Below are 22,073 nucleotides of genomic sequence, written 5' to 3'. Positions count from 1 at the left end.
GTTTTATGGGCTGTAAAGTATTTTTCAATGTTGATTCCCACTGCAATAGGGAATCTTATCTAAATCATAAAGCCATTTAGAACCGGCTCAGCTATGTCTTATTAGAACTTCCTGTAAGTTAGGACAATGTGGCCTGATGCATAGGTTTTATTGATGGGTATTTATTTCCAAAATAATAAACAGCTCCTATAGTCATTTACATAATTTCACAATTTGGAAAGCTAAGCTGCAAATATCTTCATTGACCTGCCTTTTTGAGGGAAAGGGAATCATTCAAACAGAAATAACAATATTGCTTGTGGTGGGGGCCATGTGGAAGAGCAGCTTTTGCTGGGTCTGAGAGTCAGCACTGAGCATGTCTTCTTCTTTATCTGGACTAGGGCTCATCCAGGTGGGGAAGTGGAATCCAGTTCCACTGTCCTATGTGACAGATGCCCCTGATGCTACGGTAGCAGATATGCTTCAAGATGTGTATCATGTGGTCACGCTCAAAATCCAGTTACACAGGTGGGTGCAGGCAGCAGTTCTAAGGGGAATTTTCTCCCTACCTGGGTGGACATAAAGCTTCTCGAGCCAGCTTGCAGTTTTTGTTTACTCAGCATTTGAGACCTGCTAATCCAAATTAATTTGGTAACTTTAGCCCTTCAGTTATTTTCTCCAACTTCGTGATGTAGGACTCTAAAAATCAACTCCCTCCCTTGAAATTTCTGCATTTTTTGCATGCTATCAGAAGATAAGACTTTTTACTTTTAGTCAATTAAATGATGCATTACAAGAAGGCATTTTACATAAAGTTTACTTAAGAAAAAAATATTTTTGCATATCATGAACAGTGCCATCTGTGTACATTTTGTGAAAGAATGCCTTATTCGCTTTGCCATGATCTTATTTACTTATATCTGTGTTTTTGCCATTTTAATTCGTATGAACAGAGTAGTGGGAGGAAATCAGTTAATACGTTAATGCTTTTCACGGTGGCTCGTGAGAAAGCAGTACACCTTAAATTGTCTTCCCAAGCGCATCAGAGCAGGAAGGTAGAAGTAACATGAAAAAATAGCCACCACAGGCAGCTGATGTATAATTCATGCATCGATACAGCAGATGTGTTGTATAAAGTAATTAACTAATCGGAACAATCAGGAGACCGAGAGCAATCTCCAGATGCATCTGTTTGATTCGCAAAATGAAATCTGTCTGTCTTAAAGGAATGTTCTGCAGCAGGATGCAATCCTGTAATAATCCCCTTTCTAATCTATGTCTCAAATAGTTGCCCCAAACTGGAAGACTTGCCTCCCGAACAGTGGTCGCACACCACAGTAAGGAATGCTCTGAAGGACTTACTGAAAGATATGAATCAGAGTTCGTTGGCCAAGGAGTGCCCCCTTTCACAGGTACTCAGCATAGCGTGTCATAATAATAAGACATCATGGGCAGCTACCACTGGAGGTCTGATGGGGATCCCTGGTTTCAAGCAACTGGTATCTGAAGCAAGAATTTGCTAAAAATGCTAAGTGATTAGACCACTGGTAACCTTTGAAAATCTGTCTTATTCATTCTGAGCAGAGTTTTTATGCCCTTTCTTCCTTGGGGCAGGAGGTAGAGGGCTGTGCCCAAGAAAAACAGTCCTGCAGAAGACACCACACTCTGCCAGCTCGTTCTTAGATCCACTTCTGAGTACCCGAGCCCTCTCTAAGGCAGACTCACAGTGGCAGGACTTCCACAGCTTTGGTTTATGGAATGATAGTGTCAGTGTTACTGTGCACAACTTCAGCATGCTGGCTACATAAAATCATGGTACCATTATATGGTGTTTGCTCTATTATAAAAAATGAGAAAGTGTTTGCTGAAAATAATTGTAAATTATGTATGTATGTTAATTATAAATATAAGAAATCTCTTGCCTGGAACAAAAGGTCCATAATTATTGCCCATTAGGAGTTTATAACCAATTTTGAAGAATTAGTTCACTTTTTAAAAATGGACATTTTTTTTTTTTTGAGATGCCTGTTTTACCACTGGGATTTTTGAAGTGAGACAGATTTATTATTGTTGCATTTCATTTTCTGGAATGAATTTTGGTAGAGGGCAAGTAAAACCCTAGGTTGTTGCCAAGAGTAAAACCAAACATCCTCCCTGCTAACACTCTGGCTAATGGTCACCACAGTGTATGGAGCAGCATCACTGCCCAGCACCCACACCTCTGCTAAGTCACTCTGTGGTACAGCATTAACTGGCGTGCTTGTTTAAAGTTTTCTTCTAATTCTAGTGTGAAATGTAATTACGAATATTAGTCTGCCAATCATTTGAACTTGTATTACTCTGCATAAGCATTTCTGGAGTGAAGAGGGTCTCAGAGCTTGTTTTTATGACACTGAATCATAGGTATTTGTTCTGTGTATTTTTTGTCCAAGGCTCATGAGGATTTCTGGGTACCTGAAGGGGAAGCCCATGAACTCTGCCACTGCTTCGCAGCAGTCCATGCATTCAGCCTTGCTCCATTACAGGCCTCCAGCTCTGCTTTGATGTTAGTTAGCAATTTAGGAAAGGAGCAATTCTAGATTAAGCTATAGCCACAGATTACCTGTTCTCTGTGATTAAATGATCATTTTCTTGTGTTGGAGAGCAAACTTTAAAAACTCATTCATTTATCCCATCAGCTATCTATCTATCTTGTTGTTCTCATCCTTGAAATAGAGAAGACGTGAATTTATAACCAGAAAATAAAAGTAATTTAAATGAATTTTCAACAGTTAAGTCAGTCTGATGGCATAATGAAGCAGAGTGACTTACTTCTGGGACTATGTTGTGAAGACAACTCCAGAGAACGTATTGCTTGGTTATTAGCATTTGAAAATTGGAAGAGTGACCTAGAATGAACAATTTTGTTGTTGTTGTTGTTTTTACTCAGAATTCTAAATACCCCATGTAGCAAAATCCTGTACCTTCATGTGACCCAGTGTCCCACTGATTTTGGAAGTCAGCTCTGGCAAAGACTAGAGGTCTGTTCTGTGAGCTGGGGATGAGGACCTGGTGCAAGTCTTTACTGTACAGTCATATGTAGCCAGTGAACTCCATCTCTTGTACCGTATACATTCATTGTGGATTTGCTTAATGCCACCATGAGAAATGAACTGAGCATAGATGGTCATCACAGTAAGCAGAGTGACAAAAGGAAATTGGAGGCTTAGTCTTGGAGCTGGTGAATTTCTTTTCTGGTTTTTCGAGACAGGGTTTCTCTGTGTAACCCTGGCTGTCCTGGATCTCGCTCTGTAGACCAGGCTGGCCTCAAACTCACGGTGATCCGCCTGCCTCTGCTTCCCAAGTGCTGGAATTAACGATGTGCACCATTCTGGTGAATTTCTAAAGAGAGGTCTTCAGAAGAGAACCTGGCCTGTGTGGCTGGAGGACCCTACCGTCACAGCTAAGTGACTGACCTAGGCTGCAATTGCAGCCCAAGCTACAATGGCACTCTTCCCTTTCTAAAAATACCACTGGAAATAGTCATGCATATGTGAGCAGAAGCAACAGATCCTGGAAATCAGTATTTGAAAAGACTGAACTCAAGAGAAGTTCATTCTGCAGCATCATCTTCTATTTCTCTAGAATGAGTCCGTGAATCTGATGTTCAGGATGTTTTCATCATTAGCTACTCCCCTTTTGGTTTCGTGATGAAGTTAGGAAAGATGAGTGATAAAGGCTTCCTAACACCTACACCCAAAGTAGATACTGAGTTTGATGAGACTCCTTGTTCTCTTGTGTTTGAGATTTGGTGATACAAATATTACCCTGAAAAATGCCTAGCAAAAAAAATATTGTTCATATATAAAATGCAGCCTGATACCCAGAGGTGCTTTAAGTCTACTTCTCCCATGTAATTTTTGATTCATTTATGTGAGAACATTTAGCACATTATTTAATAGGTATATGTCACTGTATGGACTTTAAGGGTTTTGTTAAATATCTTAAGTAGTTTTGTTAAATAGTTAAAAACTAAAGGGTTTTGCATTAATATGTTAAAATATTCCAGTAACAAGAATGGTTATAGGATCCCTAAATAGTATGTTAGGTTGAAAATCTGTTGCTGGTAGAGAGAGGGTAGGAGGGATCAGGATTAGGTCTTACTAGGAACTTGCCTGGGGAGCACTGGTAGGAGGATTGGCTGATGCTTGCTAAGCAAATGTCCAGTTGAACCTGGCTTCTTAGAATTAGAAGGGATTATCTTTTCTTTGGCTCCTCCTTTGACAGTGTGGGAGCTGGTGTCCCTATAGATTAAAGTCAAGGTGCTGGTTAATGACTGATTTGAGTCCCAATTTGCTCTATCCGTGTCTTTGCCCAATGGTATGTTTAAAAATAGGTGATGATTTTTACAATGGGTGCTTAGGTTTTGATGCAACAGTGTTTACTCTGCTAATATTTCTAAGGGTTTCTCCAGCAGCAGAGAGATTCCGTGAGTGGTATGTGGATTGATTTACAGCTCATGCCTTTATTTCTGTTAGTACTTTCCTACCATAAATCTGCCGAAGCAGAGTGGCATGTGTTTATTAAGTTCTCCGTATCATGTGCTTGTTTATTTTTGTAAAATGTTCTAGGATGTTAAAAATGCTTAGCTCATTATAGATCTGAGATTGGATGCTTTGTTGTTGCTTCTGCGTTTTTCAGTGGATGTGGTTAGATAGGTCGCTTGTTGCATTCTGAATGGCAACTACATAGAAGAAAATAGTCAGATTCTGGAACAAAAAAGCCTCTTGTTTTATGAAACTTTTGAGGGTTATGGATTTAGGATGTAAATTGGGAGTTATAAAAGTAAATATTTTGATTTACAATAAAACATTAAATTGGTTGCTTGTTTTCCCTAGAGTTTTAGATACTGAATTCAGCCAAACATTAGATAAATATATACATTGCTACAAGGACAAATTATTTTGTTGAAGATACCATAAGTAAAAGGTCAGTTGTTATTTCTGCCTAATTAATGTTTCTTTCTAGAAATGTGGAGGTCAGATATTCCCGATTTTATCTCAGTCTGCTTTGTGCAAATTTTTTACCTCCCCCCCATCACATTTGCTGGTGTGCATGCACATATTGCAGTTTCCATATTTTTAAGGCATTGGGACTGTTTTCTGTTTCATTTTTTACCTGGAGGAAAGATAGCTCCAAGCTAAGTCCTACATAAAGCGAATGAGAATTGCCATTTTTATTTTCAGTTCCCAAAGACACAGAAATAGGCTTGAGCACTCCGTCTAGAAAATCACACGAAGGAAACGATTTCCCAGCTCTCCTTCTCCTGACAGCATCTGTCAAGAAATCTTGGGTTTTAAAATTATTATTATTATCAATTGCTTGCAAAACAGATAGTAAAATCCTATCTTCTCTTCCTGACAGTTAGCCTGTAAGTAGGCTGCTTCCTGAGCTTTGAGGATCATCTCTACAGGCATTTGATAAACTTAACTCATTTGATTTTCCATCAGTAGATAACACTGAATCTAGTGTTAAAATCTAGTGTATGAATACAGTGTTTTTCTAAAAAAAAAAAAACAAAAACAAAAAGCAGAAAACCCTGCACTTTGTTTTTTATAGTTATATGGACTGAAATGACATGTTTCTTAACTTTTAAAATATTAATCGTCATATTCTTTCCTGAGAATATCATCAGTATTCATATATCACATTTCACATAACACTATGAAATGTATTCACATATTAATACATTTGTTCATTCCAAAATATATATTAAACTTTTAAAACATATTGACAGGCTGCCGGTGTGTCAGCCATCCTTCTAAGTAGCTGAAGTAGTGTGCAGTTAACTCTCTGGTGCTTTGGATGTACCTAGTGTCTCTCTCACTCTTAGCAGACAGTTCTTCTAGCCCCGTGTTCAGATGAGGACCCTCGGGCACAGAATGTTTGGATGGGTGCCCATGGCAACAGTAAACAGTAAACATGGTAACTTCCTATTCAGAGCCCAGGAGCTAAACCTGGGGTCTTCTTTGCCACATGCACCGATGAAGATAGTTCAGGTGTTCACAACACTTTCTGTCTTGGAGTTCTGATACATTCTTAAAGGTATCCACTGCGTTTATTCTAACTGGGGAGAATTTTCTCCCACGTGTTTTGTGTCTTTGGTTTTTGTGCGTTGACTTGTTTGAGGGTGTTGGAAGTGGTTTAGGTCATAGGGGTGGGGGTTGGGGGTTGGGAACATCTGCTGGATAAGACTGTATTTGGGAGGGTACAGAGTTCTGAGTGTATAGTCCTCAGCTCTGGCCACATCCCTTCAGCCCTTCACATCTTCAGGGTCAATATGTGTGGTTGAGCCCATGATGGCCTTTTGATTTGAAGCCCAGAGTTAAAGTTTAACATTTAATTGGATCAGGTAGGCAGTTAAATTTCTCAGATTTGTTTCAAAGTGCAAGCCTTGTGTCATCAGATGGGTCTACCCTGATGGACAGTTTGCACTTGATGTTCTTACCCCCGAGTCCAGAGCCGTGCATCTGTGGTTGGGCACCGTGTCACCTTTGAGGGAAGCTCCCTGGACAGCTCTGTCCTTTTTACAGTTGCAAAGCTTCCCTCTATCCTAGGAACCTTGGAATCTCCCTTGTTTATTTACTTATTTTTGTTTTTTGGAGACAGGGTTTCCCTGTGTCATCCCGACTCTTCTGGCGCTCACTGTGAGACCAGGCTGGCCTCGAACTCACAGAGGGGAATCTTCTTATTAATATTTGCTTTTAGTTTTTTGGCTTGTAGATGCTAAATCACTTGGTAAACTAATTAGCCGTTGTTTGATTGTTAGTTGGTAACCACCATTGTCATTGGTGGGCTGCATTACATAATTGGCAAGCCAGCTCTACATGGGTAGTTGTGTGAATTGGACAACTTCCATAATTTAACTTTTTGTCCCCTTAAACAAGTCAGGGCATCGCTTTTTCCATTTAGCAATATTACAGTATGTCTAAACTACAAGAAAACATCCTCCAAATTGCAACTTTTCTTATCACTAGTATCAGGCTCATTCTTAGCCGATTTAGGTATGTAGGGTTTTATAGTAGTTTGGTTACCTTTCTCCAACCTTCAAATTTATTAATCCTAAAAGAGAACCTTAACAAAGCAACTGTCTAACTTACAGGAATTGATCTCAAATATCTTATTGGCTCCATCTTCTTAACAAATATGAAGAGTTCAAGCCATGCCAATTTCATGTGTTTAATAATGTTTAAGTACTTCATTTTCACGTAACAGATTTTTTTCTTAAAAAAAAATCTATGAATAGATTGCCTTTGACCTTAGAATCACTAACACAGGAAAATAACCGTATCATGAAAGATTATTGTCCTCTGCTGTGTGAACTAATATTTCCAAGGCTTAAGAGAAGACCTAGTCTGAGAGAATGGCTATTAAACACTACTTTCTAATTGTTAAAAAAAAAAAAGGACTGACAACCAAATCGTGCTAATCAAATTAATTTTCTTGTTAAACAGAACTAGTTTGAGATTGCTTTTGAGCATTTTCCTTCTCAGGACTGATATTTCATGTTGGTCTTTATCCAGATTTGCTTGTTAAATGCACTTTAGTTCAATGCCAGATTTGGACCACTAACAAACTCATAAACAACCTCCACCCTCCGGTTCAGAATAATCGAACAGATACACATAGCAAATTCTCCCTCTTTCCTGGGAAACTGCTTGATGATAGCATGCTCTGAGTATACAGAAACACAAGCAAGCCTTTCCCATGACAGGAGAGCAGCAGCCTGGCTCTGCAGCGTGTTGCCAGTAGAGGCAAGGAGCACGCTGGCTGCTGGGACTTTTAAATCTAGACTTAAAAGTTATTTGTTCTGTTTAGCATTTTTAAAACAGTCCTATTAGGAATTGTATGTGCTTCAGTTTTAATTTTAACTAATAATGATTTTAAAACACCCTGGGATGTGTGCATGAAGGGCACTACAGAAATATAAGAGGACTGTGGGCTGGATGGTGGTGGTGTACGCCCTTAGTCAGCACTCGGGAGTCAGAGGCAGGTGGGTCTCTGAGTTCAAGGCCAGCTTGGTCTACAGAGCAGATTCCAGAAAGCCCTGTCTCAAAAAAAAAAAAAAAAAAAAAAAAGAAAGAAAGAAAGAGAGAAAAGGACTGTGGTCTAATATTCGGTGTTGCAGTGTTATTTTGGGGTACCTGAGCACCATCATGGACAGTTTGGAAGGTCACAGAATTACTCCTTGTAGAGGAGGATTGCTTTTAGCTGTCTTTTTCTCTCTTCTCACTCTAAAACTTTGTTCTCTTTAATCATCATTTTCATTAGAAAATATTCTTTCATATTGTAATAATTTCTCATAGAAATGCTAATCTAATTTATTAGCTTACTCCTAGGCGTTAGAAATGCAAACCAGATGATACCTTAGATGCAGGTAAATAATTGCAGTCTTAATTGCCACTACTGGTTGAGATCTCATTCTTATCTGTGAAATAAGACATGGTCTTCATTAGGCACCTCTGACTGTCCCACACTTGCCCCATTACCTAGTGTTTGTTCTAAAATTATCAGAAATTTGGGGCTGGCCTGAAACTGGTGTGTGCTTTGTGGCACACCCCAATAGGAGCTGCCTGGTATGGATGCCCAGGTTACAGACAGCTTGATTGCATTTTCTCTTTTTGCTGTTTATTTGTGCTGATTTTTTTTTAAATAATGCATTCCTCAGCTACTCTCTTCTGTCTTTTTACGTATGTGTTTCTGTGTCACAGGCTTCCTGCATCACTTTAGTGAGCTAGCTCAAGCACCGTGGCTGCCAGAAACGTGAGCAGCTGACTTTCCATGCTCCAATTTCCTTATCTGTAAATGGCACTGTTGCTGTGAGAATTAGTCAACACCCCAAACCACTGAGAATAGTTAATTCTAGTTTCAAAAGTGGACAATACTTTGAGTTGTTTGTCTAAATGGCATGAGTGACTTGAAATCACATTTCTGTGTATTTAAACATGGTTTAAGAATAGGTTGTAGCCAGGTGGTGGTGGCTCACACCTTTAATCACAGCACTCAGGAGGCAGAGATAGGCAGAGCTCTGTGAGTTCAAGACCAGCCTGGTCTATAGAGCTAGTTCCAGGACAGCCAAGGCTACACAGAGAAACCCTGTCTCAAAAAACAACAAAAAAAAAGGAAAGAAAAGTTTGTTGTTGGATCTATTAGATATATTTTGATTCAGACGTTTTTCTTTTTTTAATTAATGTAAACAACCAAAAACTTTTCACTTGTGGAAAAGTAAAGGACCAAAGGACCATATATATATATGATTCATTTAAAACTTTAACAGATACTTTTAGCATCACCTTTAAAATCATTATAAAATTATGACATTTTTAATGAAAATGAGGGCAGATGGAAACCATGTTCGTCAATCTATAAATCTGTTATTGATTTATGTCCATTTGCAAATTAAGCAGATTTGGTAGCTTAGATACCACAATGTCAGAGAGGATGTTAACTCATTAACTGTTTTCACCCCCTTCTCCAGTACCCAGCTCGCCTCTGCCCCTCACGCATCTAGCACTCCAAACTGTCCTGAGAAGGCTTGTGAAGTAATGGCTGCACTGTGATTGACTGTGTCAACAGACCTAAGCTGTTGGGGTGTTTGTTTGTTTGTTTGTTTTTTGTCTGAGGAGGAATGATGCTATGATACTTATGTGAAGGTCAGAAAAGAACTTTCTGAAATTGGTTCTCATTTTGCACCACATGAGCTCGGGGGTTGTACTCAGGTCGTCAGCAAGTGCCTTTACCTGCTGAGTACCAGGCAAGCCCTGGGCTTAAGTTTTACTCACTCCAGCAATCATAGCTCCCGGCAAATAGCAAGATTTCACGAACTTTTGCTACACTAAGACATCATCATATGATTGCTGTACATTTATTTTATGGGTGATATTAGCAATTTTATTGGTAGAGCTTTGTAGACATTCTTATCTGCAATATCCTACTTTGCAAACTGTGTCCCGATTGTACTTAGCTATGCCTGTGAAGTTTACCCAACCAAGAGCAAATGACTCCTGAGCTTCGCTTAGGAAAACTTATTGCCTTGCAGGTTATCTCAGATTTTTGTTCTTGATAGATTGCAAAACTTACCTGTTTTTAAGCAGAACAGTAGTCTTGGGAGTACAAGGGCTCAGAGGTATGAAAAATGCTAAAAATGAGCTAATCGTATATCACAGTGAAGCACTAACTTCATTGACATATTTCTGGCATTATTACATGCACGTTTAGCTTTTTCAGGGTAGTTTCAATTGAGCCATATTCAAGAATATTTTTTTCTTTTAACTGTTACTTCCATTTGTCCATTTCCTTCTCAAATCTAAGGGAAAGATTGGGGGGCGGGGTTCAATAACAGCCCAATGATTTACAGACAGGTGCTGATGCTGCCTGCTTGGAGGCCTCACCCCGTGTTGGCTCATGACTCCTCCGTCGCTGTTCTGAAGCTAGTGTCTGGCATGGAGACGTCTTTTAGGTCCTAAACGTATGATCTGCATTTGGCTGTGTAAAGATCTAGAGTCACCTGCATTTAGAGAGAACTGTAAATGTAGATAACTGTTCAGTCACTCTGTAACGAGCCTCAGGGACTTATGTGTAGTGTCCACCCACCTGTGCGAGCACCCTCCACAGTAGATTCTTCCAGTGTAGACAGAGCCCTTTATTTTGTGGCATGCAGTTCATCCCACAGTATTGTGTCATTTCACTGTGAGGTGATGACCAGCTGCATTTTCCCTAAACTGAAAGATTTTTCTAACATTATAGGGATGAAGCCAGATCAGTGCTATTATTTTTCTTTATGTTTAATCCAGAGGTGGCATTGGTTTACATTTACGTAGTAGACGTGGATGTCTTGTCTGAGAGTAGCAGTGTTAAGCAAAGCATGGACATCAAGGGTGAGCTTCCTCTTTTAGTTTCCTGTGAGATACCAATCATATGAGAATACAGTGTGTAGACCCCACAGTAGACTTTGAAAGCTAGAACAGACTGGAAGTCATAACCCACTTTTGTCGGGGAACAAGTAGGGTTTGCTCAAAGGTTTGCTGAGGTCCTGTGGCACCACACTTGGTATATACTGAGAATACCTCCCCGCTCCCACATACACACACCCAATGTTTAAGCAACGTGGTTTCAAATCTAACTGTTCATATGAAGAAAGAATGCAAAGAGAGAGTTGAGATTCTTGTGGACAGTTTGAGTCTAGCACAAGTATTTCTGCTTGGAAAAGTGAATTATTCAAAATGTTGGAGTTCTTGTTTATACTTGGTGCTTTAAAACATTTTGAAAGTGCTCCATGTAAGACCCAAGAACTAATAACGAGTCTGATATTTTTTCACTTCTAAGTTCAGATACTAGGAATTGTTTCTTCTATAAAGATGAGCTATTCATACATCCACACAAGGGCATGAGAGAAGGAAGAATCAAACACCACTCCAGCAGGTAAATGAGTGCAGAGTTTCAGATTTATCTAAATAAGATCTAATCAGATTTCTCCAGACTCAGGCATATCTAAAGAAAGTGCTCTTGTGACGTCTGCTTAGATTACTATGATATTTAACACAATAACATTTATATTTTTAATAATTATATTACAAACAAGATGCTAAGAGAGTTTAAGCTTCCTGCAGACGCAGCTCTAGTTAGAGCGATGTGTGTACAGCACACTTGGTTCTCCCCAGCGTCTCTGGAAAGACAGTCTCTCCCAGGCTCTGCACACTGTTGGAACAAGCAGTGGTGACTATCTTTCAGTTGTCTCTTTGTTATGTACACTTATTTTGAAATAGTATATACTCTTACTACTAATACTAACAATACACCTTTTGGCAAATACTTTACAATTTAAGCTCTTTGCACATTTATGTAAGTGGTTTGAAGGTTTTGTTGTAGAAGAAATGAGGACAGGGTGGAGAATTTGGTCAAATGATATGTCATCTGGAGTTTGTATAAAATCACTTTAATTATATGGAAGGAACATAGTAACTGCACAAGCATTTTCTTTAAAAGCAACTTGTATTATTAGATAATTAAGATATCTGTGCTTTGCAAAATAATGCTGTTTTCACCTTTTGAAAATGTATTTGGGGGAAATGAGAACAGAGATGGTGTGTTTTCTTTCACTTCCTCTGGTATTCCTTCAGAACCTTATAATGCTTTTCATTTGTGATGGTATGTCCTGGCTTCTTTGGATGAAAACACCATTTCCAGGCACCAGGTTTGATCAAGAATGGCAAGAGCTCCTGAACTTTGACAACTGGAGTTTAAGGGAAATTTACAAGTGATCTGTCTTTTTCTAACAAATTGAGATTTCAAATGTGTTCTGGTTGTATCTCCCAAGAGAATAGCTTAGAAGGTGGTATAGGCACCAGAGGGAAGAGTTTGGGGGACATCAGCTAACAAGTATGTTAGAGAGTATGACACACTCTTAGTGGTCCTGTCAATTGCTGTCATAAATAGAAGCCCATTTCTGTCCTTCTCACTCTCAAATACCAGGTGAGGACTAATTTCCAACACACTCAGGCCTTGTTACCATCCATCGGATGTGCCTTTTTAAAAGAAAGACCCTGTATGTGATATTTTATATCCTCTGGGGTCCATTGACAAAGAGTCTCTGTCACAGTAGTATTTTTGTATGGAGCTGATTCAGATGTGTTTGATGGCAAGTTCAAGTCTGACTTTTGAGTTTTCCACAGACATAAAAAGAACTGTTAAGAAAATTCAGCCATAGGTAGTCAAGGCTTGCCTAAGGAGGAAGGACACAGACTTGGGAAATTGTGCTTCTCAAAAAAAAGAAAGAAAACAGAAAATAGTAATGAGTTGGTAGTTCAGCATATTGTTCAGAAGAATGTTCATTTTATTGAAAATTACAAAAAGGTGTTTAATTCCTCCTTGCCATTAATACAATAAATAAAAAAGGTTGTGTTTTGCCATTGATATAAATAAACGAAAAGGCTATGTCAAGATTAGTGTTCTGCTGGAAATAACGCTTGAGTTTCTCACAGCATTCAGACTAGACAGGGGTTAAGGTCAGTTTTTGTTTTGTATATGTTCCATGTATAAGTATTTCTTTCAGACAATAATTATTTTCGACTTTATGCCAAAGACCTTAGCCATGATGTGCTTTCATTTCAAACATGGGTAGAACAAATGCTTTCTAGGTGAGATAAAACCATGAGATTGACCTCACGGAATCAAACCTGTGTGAGATTATTCCCCTTGTTATCTCTCTGGAGATCTCCAATTCAAAACATACATTCCTTTGTACAGGAAAAAGATACTCTGATTCCTTAGTTGAAATTAATTAGCATTCAGAAACCAGATCGCATGTTTTTGGGTATTCATGAGATCTCTGTTTGAAAAAAAAATGTTTTTAACTTGTAGAAATGTGTTGCAACACACAGATGGGAAGAAAAAGAAAAAAAAAACCTCTTTAGCAAGCACTGTGTGTAAAAGGAATATTACATTTTACACGCTCCTGATTGCTCTGTGTAAACAGTTTTTGACATCTGTCTTTATAGTTTCGAGGAGAGGAAGACTTTGTTAAAAGAATCATTTTTATACAGCAGCCACCATTTCAGTCTTGCTTTACCTGTATTATGAAAGCAGATGGTCTGCATGTCTTTTGAATATTTATAACTATCAAAAACAATCTCTTGCTATTCACCCTTAGGCTTATGAGATGTCAGGACTGTTCTGGTTGGAAAAAAAATCATCTTGGGTGTTTACAGAAAGAGGATTACATTAAGCTGAAATGACTATACATTTTCCAGTTTAATATTTGTCCATCAGCTGTTTAATCGTATTTAGATAATTGTGTAAATAAGATGTGGTAGCCCTTGCCCTCTCTGCTGGAGGAGCCTGCAAGCTTTCAACATGGGTGAGCCACCATTTTGTAGACGCTGCCTCTCTCTCCTCCCACTTCAGTTAGCCCAGACCTAAGTCCCAAGCCAGCTATGATCCTGACCTCGCAGTCCTGTTTAAAAAGCCATAGTACCAGCCGAAGGCCAGCATGGAGACTTCAGAGACACCAGGGACACTAAGTGCCTGGCGTCTAGGAGTGTATTGTCACATGCAAATGCCGAGCAGCTGCCTACCCCTTTAAAAAGGGCCTGGCCCCCTCCTCCTCCTCCCTAGCTTGCCCTGCTTCTGGGTATTTTGGAAAACTTTTGGAATAGTGGGGGTTAACTGGTTTTTTTGACTGGAAGCTGAGCAATCAGAGATAACAGATTTTGCTGTGGTTGGTTGATTTGGCAGAAAAGCATGAACAGTTTTGGTTTAAATGATTGAATAACCTGATTAGCATTGTTTTGGGGTATTTTTTTTTTTGAGGGGGGTTGTTAAAGGCACAACAAAGCAATTTTAAGGGTAATTAGATCACTGCTGGCCTCCTTGGTTGACAATCTTGTTCTTGAGAAGGCTGCACTTCTCCCCAACTGGTCCTGTTGGCCACTAAGATGACCAAGCTGAACAATCAAGCCACCTTCCTTCATTTTCCAGTGTGTTACACACATACACTAACCGCAGTGTGTGTGGATCCCTAGCAGGGGCTTGGAAGATAACATTTGGGAAAATTATGTAACCTCAACCAATGCCTTGGGTTTTTCTGTTTTTCACATTGAGAGACCTGCAGATTTTCGAGCAAAGGTTCAGAATGTTCCAACAATATGTAAGTCAGGCTTTAGAAAAATTCCACCCTTACCTTTTCACAATTAGAAAGGTTATAAATAATGTATTTGGCTGAAAAGGAGGCTCAGCCTGTGGCAGATGGTATCCTTCTAGAGGGCTGGGGTTTCTGGGAAGATGGAAACAGATCGGAACTTTAGCAGACTCAGGAAGAGCCAAGCTCCTCATAGGGAGTAGACATGTGCTTTATGGATCTTCGAAAAGCTTACAACTTGGCTCCTAGGATGAGAATATTATGTCACACGGGTTAGGAGACCCATGGCCAGTTTCTGCCGGCTCTTAAATTGTGTCTCCCAACACTGGGCTCCTCGGCCTGTGTTTTGGTTGGTGTGCTCTGCGGCAGCATTTGAACTCACAATTTCTAGTGTCAGAGATTAGTCAGTGGGATTAATTGACTCCCAGAGTGTTGATGGGTTTTACACTAGTGGCCACAGACTGACTAGAAAACTTGCCACAGGAATTGTGTCTTTCAAAGCGCTCATATTAAATAGATTCCAAGGGAGCAGAGCAGCAACCACCAGCAGCCTCGTTGGAGACATCTGTGGGGTTGATTTGAAAAACCTGAAGAAGGATCTCTTGCAAATTATTGAACAAAGAATCTAAGAAGTTGGGATTTAAAGATTCACTTGACAGTAATGCTGTTGCCTTTGACCTTGAAGGGTCAAGGGGAGGAGAATGTCCCAGTGACCCAAAGGAGTGGCTTCTTCCAGTGGTCTTCCGGCACCACTAGGTGTGTTCAGCCTTGTGCTGAGCATCCAGGCTGTTTTGAGATTAAATCTAGAAGAAATGCTCAGTGTAGGAAGTGCTAGCTAGCTGCAGTGGCTCAGCGTGCTTTAACTCGGGAAAGCCTGGCAGAACCAGAGCCGCGGAGCCTGAAGGATGAACAGCTCGTAGGCAGAGATGGAGGAGCCATGGGACTCCCTCCAGGTGTGAGGAGTGGGCGTGTCTTCCTGATGTTTGCTGTGAGATGCACCCCAGCTTCACCGAGCTGAGATGTTGAAAGAAATGGGAAGGTGTTCCTTTGCTGTTTGTCCTTGTTGTCCTTGACTTGCTGCTACATTTAATTAGTGCAAATCTCTGCAGCGACAGGGGGATGTCTCCACTGGTAGTGTGCTTGTTGCACAAGCGTGAAGACTGGAGATGGAGCCCCGGTACATACATAAAGAGCCTTGAGTAGCAGCTTGTAATTCCAGTACTGAAGAGGGGGAACAAGAGGAGCCGTGTAACTGGCCAGCTAGTGGCTGAATCCATAAGCTCCAGATTTAGGGAGAGGCTGTCTCTGACAGTACGGAGGAGAGTGACTAGGAAAGACGTCTGACATTAACCTCTGGTTTCCACACACCCACATAAACACAAACAGACCTCATTTTGAAAATCATATCAGTTACTCTTCTGTTATTTAAAGCATCCTAATTTTTTGGTGTTTGCACATGGGTGCGTGCATGTTTATGTGTCAGAGAATGTGTGAGGAGGTCAGAGGACAATGTATGGGAGTCATTTCTCTACTCTAAATCCTGAGGATTGAGCTCATGGAATCAGGCTTAGCAGGCCCTTTTGCCACTCTGCCATCTCAGTGGCCCCATTGAACACATCTTTGACAGATCTGCATTATCATATAATAAATAAGGAAGTGAAGGAGGAACAGTAAAATCACTTTAGGACAGAGCCCAAAGATCAGGGTTAAGCAGGGGCGGTTGGAGCTTTGATGACAAGGCATATATGGATGTTGTTTTCCACATACGGATAATAGTGAACTGCGTAGCACTTTGACATATGAGCTCTAATTGTGTTGAAGTATTTCAGAATGGTTTACATTTGCGTTCCCCCTTTGCTCTCACCATTGGTCAAAGAGTCACATTATATGGAAATGTTCTAGGTCATTTCACCTACTTCCTGATAGATGACAAACACTTTGGGCCGAGGCAGTGTCTTACCCATCTTTGTGTCCTTCATACTAGCCAGTGCAGCAACAAGCAAATAATATATCGAACAAAGGAGATGAAGTAGACTGGGTGTTTATTGAAAACCTCTGCAGAATTTAGGGAGCCTGTTTGTTTCTAAAAGTAGGACCTTCCGTGCTGTGTTGTATTAACATACAAAAGTGGCAGAATGTCTAGGTAAAAACTAATAATTTTTTTAGAAATTGGGCCAGAGTGGGAGAACATCAGCTGTCATCCATCTGCAGAATCGCCATTATCTATCAGTGATCTCTGTAGTTTTATTAGAGTCTGGCATTATTGGTCCATTAGTACAGTGGAGTAAGGGAGATGGAAGCCGGTGGGTTGCTAACTGTGTCAGATAGTTGTCCTCTGGCTCTGTTTTTGGCAACTTGCTAAGTGTCTTTTTGCACTGTGGACTAGGGAGGCTCTTAGTGAAATTGCAAGCTATTGGATTAATGGCAGGGCTTCACGAACACATTAAGAATGTCTTTTTAGAGAAATAAAATGTAAAAATGACTATAAAGTAGAAAGTGGTGGGGGAAGCTATCATAGTGCCTCATTGGAGAGATAGCTGTGTTTTACATAAATAATGCACCTCTGACTCCCAGTTCTTTAGAGGACCCCCAAACTTACACATTACAGGAATGTGTGTGCTCCTAAATTAACACGATGATGGATGTCAGAGTTAATAATAGCCCAAAGAGCTTTACATTTGAAGTAGCTTAAAGAAGATAATGATATAAAAATATTCTTGTCCCCAAACTGGCTTTTCTGGTTGTTCGCTGCCTCCCAACAATGGAGTCTTCTTTAAGCTGTTTCTCTGGAGACCAACCAGGTCTGAAATTTAAGCTCGTGGTTTCTACTCTCAGGACCAGGAGGCTTAGTGATTCACTCTCACTCCGAAGATTCAATAGGGAATTAATTTAGCTACTAGACACTATAGGTGAACTAGGAATGAAGTCACAGCAATTACCATAACCAAAAGTATCTGGAAAAATATGCTTTTGTTTATTGAAAATGTGGCTGTGTTTTTTATTTTAAGCCTTAGTGGCACAGTAACATCATTGTCTCCATTTTTACCTATTAGATAGCTGGCTATTGTCAGTGTTTTTGTTTGTTTGAGTCAGGGTCTCACTATGTAGTCTGAGCTGGACTGGAACTTACAAGTTCAGGTTGCCCTAGGAGTCACAGAGATCTGCCTGCCTGTGCATCCCAAGTGCTGGAATTAAAGGTGAACACCACTATGACCAGCTCTTCAAGGCTTTTTTTTTTTAAGCAAGAGAAAAATGACAAGTAGACATTTATTTCTTTTTCTTTTTTTTTTTTGTGGATGGGACTCTTAAAATGTTAATTAGCACAAAATGTATATATTTAAACATTTTCTGGTCATTTGAAATTCACAACTCAAGCTTTACTAGATAAAGCCAGCAATCAAATCTGAAGATGCTCGTCTTCTGAGAGAGGCTCTTAAGCGTGACCTCTGAGCACTGTTACCTCACCAGCAACTGAAATCCATACAGTGAACATGAAAATGTAAAAATGATTTCTCCTACTTGATAGTGCCTGGTTGTGCTGGGGGGTGTTGGTGAAATGCAGGTGTTGATGGGGGAGGTCAGAGCTGGGCTCCAAACTGCATTTCAGACAAGCTTCCAGGTAGTGTCTATGGCTCTGGTGCCTGGACTATGCTTCAAGTAGCAAACATGTTGGGTTCAATCACCATGCTGCAAAATACCCTACCTTTATATAGTTCAACCCTAACATCATCTTTGTGGGTTGGATTAATTGGGGTTAGTGCACATTTGTGAGGAATAGATGGTGTGGATGAGGATTGGATAAAGAGTGCTAGAGCAGATGCCACTGTGGAGGCTGCCACTTGCTACTTAAATAAGCATCTGATGATCTACTTAATGGAGTCTAAGAAGCTGAAGCTTTGGCCCCAGTTGCTTTAGAAAAACTGAGAGCAGGTACAGCTTCCCACAGCTGAAGTTGTGGCCCCCACCTCGTGCCATGGTGTATCATATGTGTTCTCTCCTCTCCACACAGAGTATGATCTCCTCCATTGTGAACAGCACGTACTATGCAAATGTCTCAGCAGCAAAATGTCAAGAATTTGGAAGGTGGTACAAACATTTCAAGAAGACAAAGGATATGATGGGTAAGCAAAAAGAAAAAAAAAAAAAAGAAAAGCCCATCCCTTTGCTGTGGCGACATACCATTGCATGTCATTTGGGGGTTTATCAAAGTCACATCGAAAGCCAGATCTTTTGATTGCCCAATTAGAGATCAATTTAGAATGTTTCTTTGGGGTGGGGGAGTGGGTATGAGTATAATGAGATAATTAAATTCAATAAATGTTTGTGTTTAAATCAGCCACACTGACTCGGTTGTCAGACATGCAGGAAATCGAGGCGTGAGGAGGAGAGCTGTCATTTTGTAACATCTCAGTGAAGACCTAACCAGGCCTTGAATAACTAATATCAGCTGTGATTTCTCACAGAGATAATCATGCTTTAAGGATTTTTGCTTTTGTTTGTAAAAAAGAGAAAGGGCTTGTTTTCACACCAGCTTTTAAACCATATTTAACTGTATTCAACTTACTGAACACTGTTTAAGATGGAGTGGTTTTTATTCTCCAGGCTCCATAGATAGGCGCCTTAGTGAGCCCAATGCCTTCCTATCTGGAACAAAACCAACACTGTCATTTCTGAACTTTCAGTTCCAGCCCAGCACCCTCTCTGAACTTGGCTGCATTAGGTCAACATTTGTTACATAAGACATGCATCAGGATGAGCTGAGGTGTAAAAGGACAGGTCACGGTTGCATGCTGTGGCTGAGCGTTTGGAGTCTGGCATTTTCTCTTTGTGAATCAGTTAGTGCTCATGGGAGCAAACACTGTGGTTAAGGTTAATGTACCTTCTTCTTTCACATACTGTACCTTCCAAATGATACGTCTTAAAATTAAACAGCAATGGGGTGTTTCATATACAAGGCGGTATGCCTTATTGTAAATCTTTGTTTATCACCATTCAGTTCATTTAATAGTAACAACAATAATAACTTTTCCTAAAGACTTAGAGACAAGAGACCCGAATTTTGAGCATGTTTTAGCTTTTAATATTTGAAGAAAGGCCATCCATCTACCAAAACGGATTCTTTGCCTTTTATAGCTTAGGGCTGTAATGAAGGCAATGCATCAATTTTTGGAATAATTGCTTGAATTACTGTTCCATGTGAATGGCCCACTGGGCTGATATCACTGGTAGAAACTGGTAGAAACTGAAGGTTTCTTCCCATTCTTAGTTATATTCTGCATATATCATGGAGTATAGCAGTTCCTCTGATTATAAAAATCTGCATATTTAATGAAAAGAGAAACGATGATTAAGATCCAGATAGATCCTATTCATGAGGAGTGTGGACATTGGAAAAGGCTTCCCTGTCCATATTACACACTGGTGTCAGTCTCCCTCAAGTCTCTTCTGTGTAGCAGCACAGCATTTGACACACTTAGAGCTGACTCTCAGCCAATCCACACAAGAGTTCTAGCCAAGGGAGAAGCATTCATTCTGGGTAGGTGGAAATAAATTGCAGAGTCGTGACAGCGCCCCCTCCCCGCATTGTGCTAGGACAGCTTTCTGCCCTGTCCTTAGCATCTGGTGAGAACCACACTTCTGTTAAAGACATTGGAGCCTCAGCCACGCTGGCTGTGCTGACTTGCTCTACTCTTCGCCTTTGCTTTATCCTGAGAAGTATTTACTGATACCCTTATGTGTCCGTGATTGGCCTTAAATGAAGCAAACCACATGTGACGCCAAGAGTGACAGCCAGCTGTTATACCCACCTCATTACATCCTATTGTAAACACTTCCTTCTTTTGCCGGGATTGCTAGAGTTAATATAGTACGGAAGTATTTGTAATTTTTTCTCTAGTTGTTTTTAAATCATAGTTTATTTATTATTTGCTTCTACTTTAGCTCACGGTTTCTTGTTGCCATTAGGCCAACAATATTCTTGAAGCCATCTTAAAAGAAACAGCTATTGCTTGTAAAGCCTTCTCGAGCTTGTAACTGAGAAGCAGTTGGACCCCAAAGCAAACATATGAAATATGTATATAGTAGATTTTATGCCTTACATTGGTGGTTTTCAACCTTCCTAATGCCACGACCCTTTAATACAGTTCCTCATGTTGGTGGTGACCCCCCAACCATAAAATTATTTTTGTTGCTACTTCATAACTGTAATTTTGCTACTGTTACGAATCATAATATAAATAATTTTGGTGATAGAGGTTTGCCAAAGAGGTCTTGACCTACAGGTTGAGAACCATTGTGTTAAATCTAAGCTACATTTCAAAACAAGAGCAGGAGTGTGTCATGTGCTCAGAGTGTGTGGAATTGTCTGTAGAGGAGAACACAGCCATTGCCCGGTATATTGTGTCCTGGAATTGTCTTGGCGTCATTACTCCTCAGTGTTCTCTTTGCTTGCTGTTTTCTTTATATTTCTTATATTAGGAAATGGTCAGAAATTTTCTTAATTGCTGTCTGAGCTTGATTTTCCTTTTTGTCTACTTTAGTTGAAATGGATAGTCTGTCTGAACTATCCCAGCAAGGCACCAACCACGTCAATTTTGGCCAGCAGCCGGTCCCAGGGAACACAGCTGAGCAGCCTCCATCCCCTGCACAGCTCTCCCATGGCAGCCAGCCCTCTGTCCGGACCCCTCTTCCGAACCTGCACCCTGGGCTTGTGTCAACACCTATCAGTCCTCAGCTGGTCAACCAGCAGCTGGTGATGGCGCAGTTGCTGAACCAGCAGTACGCAGTGAACAGACTCTTAGCCCAGCAGTCCTTAAACCAACAATACTTGAACCACCCTCCCCCTGTCAGTAGGTCTATGAATAAGCCTTTGGAGCAGCAGGTTTCGACAAACACGGAGGTCTCTTCAGAAATCTACCAGTGGGTGCGGGATGAACTGAAAAGAGCGGGAATCTCCCAGGCAGTGTTTGCACGTGTGGCTTTTAACAGAACTCAGGTCAGTTTGGTTCTGTTCTCTGCCTCTCTTCTCCTTCCCTTGCTTCATTCCTGAGCCCTGTCTGTGCTGATGTTCTGCTGTTAGGGTGCCTGTCTATCCCCTCTTTCCTTAGGCTGTGCTCCCCTTTCAAGGGCAGACTACTGGGGTTGTCTGCATTTGCTGCGTAGGATGGTAAGCTGTTAGTAATAGAAAGTGAGGAAGTGTCTGGCCTACTGTTTTCTTCCATGTTTCCCTTCATATCAGACTTCAGTGCATTTGTGTGCTTTGTTGAAGTTCTTCAACTTTTTTTTGATACTATGCAGCTTACTAGGGGTTTCATTTAATTCTCTGTAGCCGTTTCTTAGCTTGTCTTCCTCCACGATTTGTTCATGTTCTCCACACCTCACTCTTGTTTCTCCCCATTGGTTTCTTTCTCTTTTCTTCCTT

At 40.4% G+C, this 22,073-nt stretch overlaps 1 protein-coding gene across 2 annotated transcripts in view; it reads left to right on the top strand.

The window, feature by feature from the left end:
* Positions 1-22,073, top strand: part of Satb1 (SATB homeobox 1) — a 74,091-nt gene that overhangs the window by 8,090 nt on the left and 43,928 nt on the right. For both annotated transcript variants that reach the window (XM_059281677.1, XM_059281676.1), the window contains 4 exons: positions 381-507; positions 1,268-1,391; positions 18,663-18,774; positions 21,193-21,647. In XM_059281677.1, coding sequence (XP_059137660.1) covers positions 381-507; positions 1,268-1,391; positions 18,663-18,774; positions 21,193-21,647 — 818 coding nt within the window. The remainder of the gene's footprint in view (positions 1-380; positions 508-1,267; positions 1,392-18,662; positions 18,775-21,192; positions 21,648-22,073) is intronic.

Source organism: Peromyscus eremicus, chromosome 16_21 (assembly GCF_949786415.1).
Source record: "Peromyscus eremicus chromosome 16_21, PerEre_H2_v1, whole genome shotgun sequence".
NCBI lineage: Eukaryota > Metazoa > Chordata > Mammalia > Rodentia > Cricetidae > Peromyscus > Peromyscus eremicus.
The sequence above is the reverse complement of the archived record's forward strand: the minus strand, read 5'-3'. Positions and strand labels throughout refer to the sequence as shown.